General features: G+C 38.3%; 3 gene segments (V, D, J or C); 1 reads left to right on the top strand and 2 right to left on the bottom strand.

Annotated features, from left to right (window-relative positions):
- Positions 1 to 2,069, bottom strand: part of LOC121913210 — a 756,822-nt gene extending 754,753 nt beyond the window's left edge. The window contains 2 exon segments of the V gene segment in view: positions 1,593 to 1,892; positions 2,018 to 2,069. Of these exon segments, the coding sequence occupies positions 1,593 to 1,892; positions 2,018 to 2,069 (352 nt within the window).
- The window catches only part of LOC121913212, a 747,540-nt gene extending 741,995 nt beyond the window's left edge, over positions 1 to 5,545 (top strand). Inside the window, 1 exon segment of the V gene segment in view lies at positions 5,220 to 5,545. Coding sequence covers positions 5,220 to 5,545 — 326 coding nt within the window.
- Positions 1 to 14,341, bottom strand: part of LOC121913208 — an 899,212-nt gene that overhangs the window by 883,064 nt on the left and 1,807 nt on the right.

Raw genomic sequence — 14,341 nt, 5'->3', positions numbered from 1 at the left:
ACAGAAGTTTCACAAGTTCCTTAAAGTCCCCTTCCACTCAAAAACATGTGTTTCTTCTTGTTCCTTCAGCTGGAAGTTGTTCTCTGTGCAGAGTTTGTTTTCATATTCATTTGCTGAAAGTGGCAAATGGAAAATCCAGTTTTAAGGGGCGGGCCTATGAGCATGACTTGTGACATCACAACTACTTTGGAGCCAATCGTGGTCCAGAATGCAACCTACACAAGTGTGATGTGAAAACTTAAAGCCTCCGGTGCACAAACACTGAAAATGAACTTTACGGTGAAGTAGGAAACATCTGGTGTCCAGCAGTTGAATATCTAAAATTAAATCTATATTTGCATATTTATTGATTATAGAGTTTGTAATGAGAGAGAAGGAGGAGATTTTTTTGTGGAAAAAACATATCAGACACACATTATTGTAATAATGTCTTAAAGGATGGGTTCACAGTTTTTCAAGTGTGTCTTCAAACAACAGTCAAATGAACAGTGAAACCTGTTTTTCTTGCTGTAATCATTCCTCCTGTTCATACTGACCATTAGAAGATCCCTTCATAATGACCTTACAATGGAAGTGATGGAGGACAAAATCCACAGTCCTCCTTCTGTGCAAAAAATGTATTTCAAAGTTTATCTGAAGCTAATATGAAGCTTCAGCGTCCAAATGAGTCAAATCAAGTAGATATCTTTCAATGTTACAGTCTTTTTAGTGCCAAAGTTCCTCTTTTTGTTACTATACTTCCACCTGCAGCTCAACAGGGAAACACTGTCCGAGGAAACACAAAGAAAGAAAGACTGTAAATGTGTCAGATATCCACTTGGTATGACTAACTCAGACTGATGAAGCTGAATATAAGCTTTTTGTGATTCTCCCTCCGAACAGTAGATCCTGTGCAAGATTCTGCAAATGAATTATTGCATTAAATACAACTTTCCACTGATGTATTGATGCTAATGTTACACACAAACACACTGAATCAAAAGCAGACTAGTAAGGTATCCTCCAAATCCACCACTAAAGGGCAGCACATTAACACAGATCAAACCTGCAGTTCAGTCACATGACTTCAAAACCAGAGACTCCATAGAAAACTGAGTTTGTTTGTTAAATTGTTGATAATGACTGATGAGACCTAAAAAATCATTTGATGCTGGCCCGAAATTTAACCTGAATTTACAGCAATGACTTTCTAAAGAATACATCTTGTGTTATATGTATTTTTCTATGTGTCAACAAATCTCATGAAAGGACCAAATCAGCAATGTGTTAGTCTGTCTCCTAACCTGGATGTGACTCTCGTTCAAAGTCCCACTGGTTTTTTAATAAAGACATAACCATTATAGTTTGTAGTAAACAAACAGGAGGAAATAGTGCATTTGTTGGGGTCAGCAGCAGATGACATTTGATGATCTAGTGAGTATTTCTGACAGCAGGATGGTTTGTGTGTGTGTGTGTGTGTGTGTGTGTGTGTTCAGTGAACTGTATCAGTCTCTGCAGTAGCTTCCAGCTGCAGCAGTCAGTTCAGTTTCTGCTCAGTCTGACTGAGGGAGGTTTTTGTACGATGCTTTTTCACTGTGTGAACACAGCCTGACTGTTGATATACTGTGTACTCTGACAGTAATAAACTGCTGCATCTTCAGCCTGAACTCCACTGATGGTCAGAGTGAAGTCAGTCTTTGTGCCACTGCCTGTAAAACGATCTGGGGTTCCTGACACGCGATTATTCGTCCAGTAAAAGAGGAGTTCAGGAGTTTCACCATCTCTCTGGTGGTACCAGGATAAGACGAAGTCATTGTACACAGCACGATCAGTTTTACAGCTGATGGAGACGGATCCTCCCAGAGCAGATCTCACTGCTGCAGACTGAGTCACTGTGACCTGGCCTCTGGACTCTGAGGATACAGAGACAAAAACATAAAGCAGCGTCATGGTTTTGATGGTTTTGATGGTCTTGTGGGCTTCATTTCAGAGGGACGGATGTTCATAGAGGAGAGGAGTTTGATTCTCTGGACTTTACCTGTGAAGCAGCAGCAGAGGAGAGTCCAGATGAGGACGGAGATCAAAGTCATGTTTTTGATGAGGAGGATTTCTGTGGCTTCTGATGTGATGAAGGACAGCTGTCAGTCATCCAGTGTTCAACTCTCAGGACTATAAACTCTCCCAGAGCACTGGAGCATGGTGCTGCTGATGCAAAGTGGCTCTCTATGGAAATGCTCTGACTGAGGTTTTAACAAAATGCGTCAGTGTTCACGTTTTTGCTGATTTCTATCAGTTAATTCACATCTTCAAATGTCTACTATCTTATTTAGAACTGTAAAGGCTGTCAGTTTCATTTTACCACAAATTTAACATCATATATGAAACATAATTATTAAGTTTGGAAATTTGTGGGGTTTTGCTTTAGTGAGTTTCTGTATAAACCAGCTGTGTTTTACAAATACATAACGGTTTTAATGAGTTTCTTGACTTCATAACCAGAGAGCCTGCCTTTAAAACACCTCTCTTATTACACTTACTGTTCCTCGGGTTTCTTCATCTGCACATTTTAAAGCTGCTGATCACACTGATATCATCATATATTGTTTTATATCACAACACTCTTTAGATACAAACATGATGGAATCACTGGTTAATTCACTGACAGACTTCATTCACGTCAGTGTTGCTCTGAGCTCAGTTTGGTCTCACAGAAAGTCACAGTACAAACCTGCTGCTACATGATAAACAGTATATGTAAGGTCTGACCATACAAGTCCTTATTCTGTAGTAACCACTTTCTTATCTAGTTTTTTTGAAGACTGAAAACATGTGATAGTGTTCAAAAATAAAAATAATACTTTTTTTTTTCATTGTTTTCTGTGCAGCCAGTTGATTTAAAAGCATCTTTCTCATATCTCAGTGTGTTACTGCTAATGATGAAAAACCCCAAAGTTTTGCCTTTTTGCAGATGATATAATTTTCTACACTGAAGTAGTTTAATTGATTGACATTTGAATGATCTGCAATTACACTGAGGCTGGTTTTAGTGAAAGTGGTGTAAGGTTTGATAAAACTAAGAATATATATTTTTCTGGCTTCTGCTGCCAAAATAGAAAATAAACATACATTCTCTGTATGTGACTTTGTTGAAATCTAATTCCTGCCTCTGTTGCTACAGTATAAATCATGTCTCATTGATTGTTGTATGAATGTAAACTGCTTGAGCTTAGATTTGTAGATTTGTCAGTCTGGGTAATGTCCACAGATGAGTGATGCAGGGATGATAAATAACAGGAGTGAAGTACTGACAAGGTATTGTTCTTTGTCTGTTATTAAAGTGTCCTTTACTGAAAGAACCACAGTTTATGTCCTCAAATGGAAATATGGGTCTTAAAAGAACAGTTTTTTTCAGTCTAGTGAAAGAGTTAGGGTTAGGCTGTTGGTTGTGATGGTTAAGTTGAGGTTAAGGGGCAGAAGAATGCATTATTTCAATTAATGTCCTCAATAAGATAGAAATACAAACATGACTGTTCGAACGTCTGTGTGTGTGTGTGTGTGTGTGTGTGTGTGTGTGTGTGTGTGTGTGTGTGTGTGTGTTCAGTGAACTGTATCAGTCTCTGCAGTAGCTTCCAGCTGCAGCAGTCAGTTCAGTTTCTGTTCAGTCTGACTCAGGGAGGTTTTTGTACGACGCTTTTTCACTGTGTGAACACATTCTGACTGTTGATAGAGTGATAACTCTGACAGTAATAAACTCCTGAATCTTCAGCCTGAACTCCACTGATGGTCAGAGTGAAGTCAGTTTTTGATCCACTGCCTGAAAAACGATCTGGAATCCCTGATGCTCGCTCATTAACCCTGTAAATCAGTGGTTTAGGAGCTTCTACATCTCTCTGGTGGTACCAGTGTAAAAGATCTTTACGGCTACTGCTTCCTATTTCCACCTGTGGATTAGTTTTACAGCTGATGGAGACGGATCCTCCCAGAGCAGATGTCACTGCTGCAGGCTGAGTCACTGTGACCTGGCCTCTGGACTCTGAGGATACAGAGACAAATACATAAAGCAGCGTCATGGTTTTGATGGTTTTGATGGTTTTGTCGCCTTCATTTCAGAGGGACGGATGTTCATAGAGGAGAGGAGTTTGATTCTCTGGACTTTACCTGTGAAGCAGCAGCAGAGGAGAGTCCAGATGAGGACGGAGATCAAAGTCATGTTTTTGATGAGGAGGATTTCTGTGGCTTCTGTTGTGATGAAGGACAGCTGTCAGTCATCCAGTGTTCAACTCTCAGGACTATAAACTCTCCCAGAGCACTGGAGCATGGTGCTGCTGATGCAAAGTGGCTCTCTATGGAAATGCTCTGACTGACTCCAACAGGGATTTGGATTACTCTGATGATGCGGTTTCATCAATGGATCAATCAATTTACCAGCTTATTGATTAATTATGTGTCAGTGATCATTTTCTGTGTTTCATTTTCACTGAGCTGATCTAAAACACTTTAAAGTCTCAATTTTATTGTTCATTTCTCCTCTTTAACCTTGAAGTTGAACTCAAAGCAGCTTTACTGAACTTTTCTTTACATGTTCCAGTTAGTTTGTTAAATGTGAACAGCAGAAAGATTAAAGAACAACAATCCTACTTTTAAACATGTTTTTAAATTTTAATCTTTAAATCTCCATTTTAAGTGAATGTTGAGTTAAATTTATTCTGAACAGTGTGGGTGATGATAAAAAATGCTGCACATCTCTCATCATATAAAATGACAGAAATTGTCTTTTAACCTCAGTTTGAAATATTTCTTTGTTCTTAAAGATATTTGTTTCTTTAATATGTCTCAACATGTTGTGTATATTACGGCTGTCTCTTAGTTTTTGCTCATAATGTCCTTTAACACTGAATCTGAATAACTGTTGCTCTTTTGATAGTTTTGAAAGTAAATATGTTCAAAATCAATTTATAAGATATATATTCAAACTTTATGTCCTTATTTTCAGTAAATAGTGTAAAATAAAATGCAGTAAAGAGTCATATGAGGACTCTTTCTGTGCTGATCTGCATGAGAGGTTTCTTAAAGGGAAGTGAAACAATGTGTGAGTGAGTGACTGGGGGAGCAGAAAAAACATCTGACAGAAACTCCTTAAAGGGGAAAATCCACTCTCACACAGTAAAGGTGTCCAATTGTCTGGTGTTCAACTGACAGCTGTGTGGTCCCTGTCCTCTAATCTGATTGGTGTCTCCTAGGTGATGTCCGTCCCACCCTGACGGTGCTGCCCCCCTCCAGCGAAGAGCTGCAGCAGGGGAAGGCCACGCTCATGTGTCTGGCCAACGATGGCTTCCCCTCAGACTGGAGTCTGGCCTGGAAGGTGGACGGCAGCAGCAGCAGCAGCTTGGAGCAGAGCAGGAGCCCCGGGGTGCTGCAGAAGGACGGTCGCTACAGCTGGAGCAGCACCCTGAGGCTCCCTGCAGACCAGTGGAGGAAGGTGGGCTCTGTGACCTGTGAGGCCACCCAGGGCTCCCAGACTCCAGTCTCAGAGACACTGAGGAGAGACCAGTGTTCCCAGTCCTGACCTGACTCACTGCTACTGCTTTTACTCTGCTACTGCTCTCACTCTGATCTCTGCAACTATCTCTCTCTTTTATTTCACATGTTTCAGTAACAATATTTACTTGCTTGTTGTAATGTTTCAATATAATTTCAGTATTTCCAGACAATAAAGATCTGTTCATCAAATCACTTGTTTTCATCTTTATTATTATAAATGTGTCTTTATTATTTTCTCTTAATGGTAACAGTAATCATATTAAATCCTGATAAAAACTGAGTTATAAATGTTTCAACTGCTCTATGAAGACTTCAGAAGGAAAATGTAAGATCACATAATGTATTGATTCATATACTGTATATTAGGAAAGTATTTACATTCAAACAACACTCTTAGATATTATGTGATTAATGCTACACAGTCATGGTGGTAGTAAGTCCATAATTTGTTTTCATACTTTACAGTAAAGTCATAATAATTGTAGAAAATGCTTTGCTGGAGTCACTTCAGATTAGTCAGTAATAATTAGTAATTGAGTAATTTTAATGAAAAATCCTCCAATCATCTTATGTTACTCAAGTGTGTCAGTGCAAAGAGTCTAATATTTTTATTTTTTCAGATGTATTAAAAGCATATACATAATATTTTAAGCAAATTCACAAAACACTCAGAAATATGTTCTAATTCTGAAATAAAAAGCAAAATATCATCAGCATAAAGAGATATAAAATGAGCGTGATCTGACATTTTAACCCTGGACATTTTTACAAACTGCTTCTGCTGAAGAGCTGAAACACAAAGACAAATGAAAGAGATGAAAAGGGGAAAGAATTCAAGTATTAATTAATTACATAATCAATTAAATGTGTTTTGGTTTATATTATAAATACTTGCTGCTGGAATAAAAACATGCAAAATGACAAATATATGTCACATGACATGATTAGTAATTTTACAACACAAATGATAGTAGATTTTATCATGATAACATTTTGTAATTTATTTCTAAAAAAATTGAGTTTGAGTATCTATGAAAAATTGTAAGAGATCAAATAAATAAATAGTCATAATAATATAGTTTTAATATAATAAATAATAGTTTTAGTGTTCATGTGTTGTAGTCAGTAGATTAAACTTATTAAAAAATTTCAACAGAGGTTAGATTTGATGTTCAGCCAAATGTTTCATATTCTGTATTAATGAAGTATTTAAAATAAATCTTTTTTTTGGTAAAATACAATAAATGTTTAGTGTTAAAATGTTCAAATTAAAAGATTAAAACCTCTGTTCTTTTAGTTTGAGTGCAGCTGTTGAGTCAGATCAGTTCCTCTTCAGCTGAGGGAGGTTTTTGTACGACGTTGTATCACTGTGTGAGTGGCCAGCTTTGACTCTGCTGACAATAATAAACTCCTGAATCTTCAGCCTGAACTCCACTGATGGTCAGAGTGTAGTCAGTCCCAGATCCACTTCCACTAAAACGATCTGAAACTCCAGAACGACGGCTTGTAGCATAATAAATCAGGAGTTTAGGAGCTTCTCCATATTTCTGAAGGTACCAGTCGAGGTTGCTATTAGCATTTGAACTGGTTTTACATCTGATGGAGACAGTCTGTCCTGGAACAATAGACTGAGATCCAGGAGACTGAGTCAGGATGATTTGTCCTGATGAACCTGGAAAACATGAAAAAGAAGAGAAGTGTTATTGAGACAAATCCAGCTTGGAGAAAGATGATCAACATGAAAACAGAAGAGTATCATTTCTTTAACATGGAGAATAGATGGAAGAAGGTAAATGCTGCTTGTTTCAGTGTTTCTCCATCACAGCAGAACATCATTGTGATGAACCTGGTTGCATCCTGAAGCAAAGTTTTCACAAGAGAGTCTCACCCTGAACAAGGAGCCCCAGGGTGGCCAGCAGTAGAGTCAGTGACATCATCATTGTGCTGCTGGCGTGTCAGTGGCTCTGAAAGGTCTGGACAGCCACTGATCAACACTGGCCTCTTAACGGCTGGGAGCAGAGAGGTAGGACAGATATGCAAACACACAGAGTCAGTCAACTGTAGCTGTCCTCAACATATCATGCTGTTTCCTCCTCACTGCTGGGAGAACTCAACATTTACATCATCCATAACATAAAGGAGTGAAAATCTGAGGGAGAGAATTTCATTAAGCAGTTAGAAAGACTGATGTGAAATGTGTAAAGGAAGGATTTTGAGGCTTAATTCACAGAATTGTTTTCAGTTTTTTTCAGCATGGTTGATATTTTGTTTTTTTCTCAAGTACAGAATGTGCAACGAGTGATGTGAAAGGCCCCAAATCCACCAAAGGTTTGTCAATAAATCTAAGCTTGTCCCACGTTAAAATCTATTGAAAACACCTTTCAGAGAGCCAGTCTGAATGTGGAATGGCAGCTGGTGTAGCAAATGAGAAACTGATTCTCAGACGGACATGAAGAGTTTTGTAGGTGTTTATCAAGTCAGACATCAGGAAAAATTATTCTGAAATTCCTATTGATCTGCAATGTCTTTAACATCGAGGAAATACTTGAGTTCTAATTCTTTCATGTCAGTTTGGTAAAATGTGGATTTCAAACAATGCAAAAGATTTGCTGCACATTTAAAATAGGATTGAGAATAGTTAGAACACCTGTTGTAATTTCTGATATGATTAGTAACTGAAAGAAGGCAAGATGAGGATTTTGTGATGATTAATAGGATGTCATCAGCATACAAAGTGATCATTTTGATAGTGTGAATGAAATGATGCCTGAGATACTGATGGATTTGCAAATGGAAAAAAGAATCAAAGTCTAAAGAGCAGTGGAGAAACAAACCATTTATGTCTAATCAATATTTCTATTTCGGGGGCTGTTGGGCCATTGCATTTTTGAGGGGTTTGGGATGCTGGAAAACTCATGAATATTGGCACATATGTCAGAACTGGCGAAAATTGCAAATTTCTGTAGTGATTGCGCTTGGCTGTGAATAATAAAGGTTGTTTTACACCTCTCTGTCTGAGCGTCTATATTTACACCAGCAGATGTTTGTGCTTCATCTGTTGGAGCTCAAAGGATCATAATGTAAGTTATCTGCAACTTTTCAAACAATAATCTTCATGTAGCTGCGATTCACAAACTGTAGACACCACGAGAGCTTTGATCAGTCTGCAGCTGCTTCCACATGTTCAGTGTTCTCACTGAATATCTGCTCTTCCAGTGGAGCTTTTTCTTTTCATTCTTTATTTATTCATTGATTTAATTCTTCATTTAAAGGACCAGTGTGTAAGATTTAGGAGGACCTATTGGCAGAAATGAAATATAATATTCATAAGTATGTTTTCATTAGTGTATAATCACCTGAAAATAAGAATAGTTTTTGTTATCTTAGAATGAGCCCTTTATATCTACGTAGGGAGCGGGTCCTCTTCCACGGAGCCCGCCATGTTGCACTACCATGTTTCTACAGTCGCCCAAAAGGAACAAACCAAACACTGTACACAGCAGAGTATTTGAACCCACTTTTTCCAAGTTCAGTGTGAACAAGAGGTTCAGCTGATGTTAAAATACATTGTAAGTACTGTATTTAAATGTAACCAGAGATCAGAGGGAACCAGGCAGTTTTTGCAGTAGAGCCTCATAAATAAACAACATTCAATGCTGCTGCCTTCTGTTTGTTAAGGAGGACCATCCCACCTTTTCATATAAGATGCGATGGTGAGTGAGGAATTCATCAACTGTGATGAAGAGCAGTGCTCTGTGATACACTGAGTCAAGAAGCTTTAAGGTGGAGGGAGAAGCATGCATATATAAAATATCACCATAATCAAGCGCACACAGAATTGTAGATTGTACAATGGTCTTTCAACTAGCAGAAGAGATTCTCAGGATGAGAGAGAGGAGGAACACAAACCAGTGTTGGAGAGTTGCTGACCACCATGAAAGTAGGAAAGGTGTGAAGGAAGGTAGTCGCACACTCGTAGCCATGATTTGATATTTATATGGAGATCTTTACTGATGTTCTTTTGATATATTGTATAACTAACCTTTTTTCAAATGTATTGTGCATTTATATTGAGATGTTTTTTTGATGCACTGTATGATCTAAGCTATTGATCAAACGTATCATGTTTTTCTGATGTGACTTTTAAATGTCATGTGAATCAGGTACTCGCTCCTCCAACAGTATGTAAATGTGATTGAGGACACTCCTCCCCATGACAGACACACCTGTGTCCTATCTCCTATATAATGTCTGTTGAGCTGTTATGTCCCTCAATACCCTGAAGAAGACTGTCATGTCAAAACGTTGGTAAATTATTAAAGTATATTTTTAGTAAAGTGGTGACGAGTGTGCGACAACCTTCCTTCACAGACTAGCAGAAGAGAAACATGATTTGTTTCTGTACAAAAATCCATTCTTGACCTTCAGTTTGCTTGATAGGTGTTCCACATGGGTCTGAAAAGTGAGTCTGGTTTTTGATTTTTGACTTTAATGCTGCAACAATTATATTATCCTCATCTAACAGGTCCACCACTGCCAGTCCAAACTTTCTCTTCAGCAGTGTTGTTACTGCTCTGTATAACAAAGTGAATATGAGAGAAAGTAAACACAGCTAGAACAGGTAACAGGTAGAGTCTACACAGAACTGTCAATCACCTGCTGAGCTGTGGAGACACCTTGATACAGAAGATTATTTCAAGCTTTAAGGAATCTGATGTTCTCAATGTATAACTTCATATCACATTTCATATGTTTTAATAAAGGAACAAAATACCTGTTCTGCCTCTTTTTTCATTTACTTCAATGTTACTAATTCGTTTCCTTCAGTTTCTATCAGGTCATCAGTACAAAGTTGTTACTGTGTTTGTACCACTGTGAGACCAATCATGAAAAATATTGTGATTATTATCTGTGATAGATTCATATTCGTTACCACAAACGTATAAATTAATTGTCTAATGGCTTATTCTAAATTTCGCTGTGTGTGTGTGTGTGTGTGTGTGTGTGTGTGTGTGTGTTCAGTGAACTGTATCAGTCTCTGCAGTAGCTTCCAGCTGCAGCAGTCAGTTCAGTTTCTGTTCAGTCTGACTGAGGGAGGTTTTTGTACGACGCTTTTTCACTGTGTGAACACATACTGACTGTTGATTTCATGAACACTCTGACAGTAGTAAACTGCTGCATCTTCAGCCTGAACTCCACTGATGGTCAGAGTGAAGTCAGTTTCTGATCCACTTCCACTGAAACGATCTGAAACTCCAGGCTGAAGGGTCGTAGAATCATAAATCAGGAATTTAGGAGCCTTTCCATGTTTCTGAAGGTACCATTGGATGTAGTTACTAACACCTGTACTGGTTTTACATCTGATGGAGACAGTCTGTCCTGGAACAACAGACTGAGATCCAGGAGACTGAGTCAGGATGATTTGTCCTGATGAACCTGGAAAACATGAAAAGAGGAGAAGGGTTATTGAGACAAATCCAGCTTGGAGAAAGATGATCAACATGAAAACAGAAGAGTATCATTTCTTTAACATGGAGAATAGATGGAAGAAGGTAAATGCTGCTTGTTTCAGTGTTTCTCCGTCACAGCAGAACATCATTGTGGTGAACCTGGTTGCATCCTGAAGCAAAGTTTTCACAAGAGAGTCTCACCCTGAACAAGGAGCCCCAGGGTGGCCAGCAGTAGAGTCAGTGACATCATCATTGTGCTGCCGGCGTGTCAGTGGCTGTGAAAGGTCTGGACAGCCACTGATCAACACTGGCCTCTTAACGGCTGGGAGCAGAGAGGCAGGACAGATATGCAAACACACAAAGTCAGTGAACTGTAGCTGTCCTCAACATATCATGCTGTTTCCTCCTCACTGCTGGGAGAACTCACTGTAATTTGTAGCTGATACCTCAGATTTTTACATGGTACATACTGTAAATAATTAGATGTAGACATGCTGATGTAATTGAAGGCTTGTTTTGGGACTCACACACGTGTTGAATCAGGTGGAGTTTATATACAGACCTTCTTTGTCAAATGCTGAGTCAGGTCACAACCAACGATCACATTCATTTGATGTGACGGTATGCTGATGATATTATGTTTTTTATTTCTAACGCTACAACAGTTTTACAAGCTCACATTCATTCAGAAGGTCAAAGACGTCATGTCAAAATGGCCCAGGTGCACTCAATAAAACATTATTGGGAGAATAATTCAGAGGGCTTCCTCGTGATGTTAAAGCACCTGAAATAATATTTTAACACACAGTATAAACACAACTTTATGGCCTTCAAAAAATTTTAAAAAATGTAGGATTTAACGAGTTTTCAGACCTTGAAAGACATGTTTACAATATCTGACAGTATATCACATGGAATATGTGCACTCACAAGTAACTGTGTGTAGACTGTCATTGCTCTGTGTTATTTAAAACATTTTATTCTTTTATCTGAATTTAAATACTTTCAGAGTTTCATTCTTGATGTTTAAACTGGAATTAAAGTCTATTTCCTCTTTGTGAAAGTTACATATTTATCTCAGCCATCATCCCTCCTCTGATGTCTCATTTGAGGTAAAATACAAGAAACATGGAGGTAAAACTTTCCAACCAATTGTTACGATTTAGAGATGAAAACACAAAAAATCAAAAAAAACAGAAGACTTGTGAACTTCTACAGAATCTTTGACTCATGTCTGCACACATTTTGGACTAACAGGTACAAAATGAATCTGTCAGTTTTTTGAAGGCCTTTTTAAAAACATCTTTATATTTTATATCAAACTACACAAACTTTTAATAAGAATAAACCTCAGAGATAAAAACTATCTCTGTATTTACAGTCAGTTGTTATCATGGGCTCATCAGTTTGGAGTGTTTGGTGTCTTTAATGTATTTGGTCCACAAACACAGTTTGTTCAGTGACATGTAATGTATGAATTGCTGAACACAATAAATTATGATCATCATGATCTGCAGATGTTGATGCTACATATATTATGTCTCTGCTAGATGTGATTGACACTTTTAGTACCTTTATTTATGTCATCAGTGAGTGTCATTAAGATACAGATCTGTTATGACAAGAGAGACCAGAGAGCAAGAAACAATTATGATCAGAAAACCAAACAACCAGCAAACAAGAACAACACGTCTAAAGTCAGACAACAAACAATAAAGCAACAATTACAATTAATATCAATTATTACAGGAATCATGAAAACATCAGATAAAGCTTAAAAATCTTCAAGGGGAATGAAAGAATCTAGCTCGGGGCAGTTTGCACTTCATTTAATTTTAACAGATGAAGAGTATCTGGAGCAAATTCTGCCAAGTTCACTATGTACTTTAGTTTACTAGATTGAAATGAGAGAAGACGTGAGGTAGTTTGGAAGCTTTTACAGTTGACTTTTATGAGTGAACATCATGAGATGATTATTCTATCTTGTCAGTTATGAAGTTCATCCAACTTTTTTATACAGAGAACGATGATGAGTGTGACATGTGTCATAACATAATGTGATGAAGAGGATTTAACAGCTGAGGTGATGATGGGGCAGCATGAAAGAACAGAATGTCTCTGTTTGATAGATTTTACATTTTTGAGTCAAGATGAATCTTGAATGACTAAATATTTGTTTGGCTCAGTAAGAGGTTGTTGAGGTGGGAGGTGGACTGTTTGACCTTCAGGAGGAAAACTGATAGAGACACTATGAACATCATAAATCATCTGTGTGTGTGTGTGTGTGTGTGTGTGTGTGTGTGTGTGTGTGTGTGTGTGTTCAGTGAACTGTATCAGTCTCTGCAGTAGCTTCCAGCTGCAGCAGTCAGTTCAGTTTCTGTTCAGTCTGACTGAGGGAGGTTTTTGTACGACGCTTTTTCACTGTGTGAACACATACTGACTGTTGATATTGTGACGACTCTGACAGTAATAAACTCCTGCATCTTCAGCCTGAACTCCACTGATGGTCAGAGTGAAGTCAGTTTTTGATCCACTGCCTGAAAAACGATCTGGAATCCCCGGTGCTCGCTCATTAACCCTGTAAATCAGTGGTTTAGGAGCTTCTACATCTCTCTGGTGGTACCAGTGTAAAAGATCTTTACGGCTACTGCTTCCTATATCCACCTGTGGATTAGTTTTACAGTTGATGGAGACGGATCTTCCCAGAGCAGATCTCACTGCTGCAGGCTGAGTCACTGTGACCTGGCCTCTGGACTCTGAGGATACAGAGACAAAAACATAAAGCAGCGTCATGGTTTTGATGGTTTTGATGGTTTTGTCGGCTTCATTTCAGAGGGACGGATGTTCATAGAGGAGAGGAGTTTGATTCTCTGGACTTTACCTGTGAAGCAGCAGCAGAGGAGAGTCCAGATGAGGACGGAGATCAAAGTCATGTTTTTGATGAGGAGGATTTCTGTGGCTTCTGTTGTGATGAAGGACAGCTGTCAGTCATCCAGTGTTCAACTCTCAGGACTATAAACTCTCCCAGAGCACTGGAGCATGGTGCTGCTGATGCAAAGTGGCTCTCTATGGAAATGCTCTGACTGATTAACAGAATCATCACATTCTCAAGTGATATTTTTCTTTGCTTGCAATAATGCTGATATTCTCTTTATGTTAAATTATTTAAAACATAGTCATCTAATCATATGTGTCCAAGGCAACATATAATTTCAAGAATGACTGCTGTCACATGTTACTGTGTTCAATGAATCTACAGACACTGAGTTTGTCTCTGGGTATATTCACAGGGATTTTATCATTTTTTTGTCACCATTTTACACATAAATGATGATATATTTTTTAAAGCCTGTCAAAGTAAAGGATGAAAG

Source organism: Thunnus maccoyii, chromosome 15, assembly GCF_910596095.1.
Source record: "Thunnus maccoyii chromosome 15, fThuMac1.1, whole genome shotgun sequence".
In the NCBI taxonomy this organism is placed as follows: domain Eukaryota; kingdom Metazoa; phylum Chordata; class Actinopteri; order Scombriformes; family Scombridae; genus Thunnus; species Thunnus maccoyii.
Note: the sequence above shows the minus strand (reverse complement) of the source record. Positions and strands in the feature narration are given on the sequence as shown.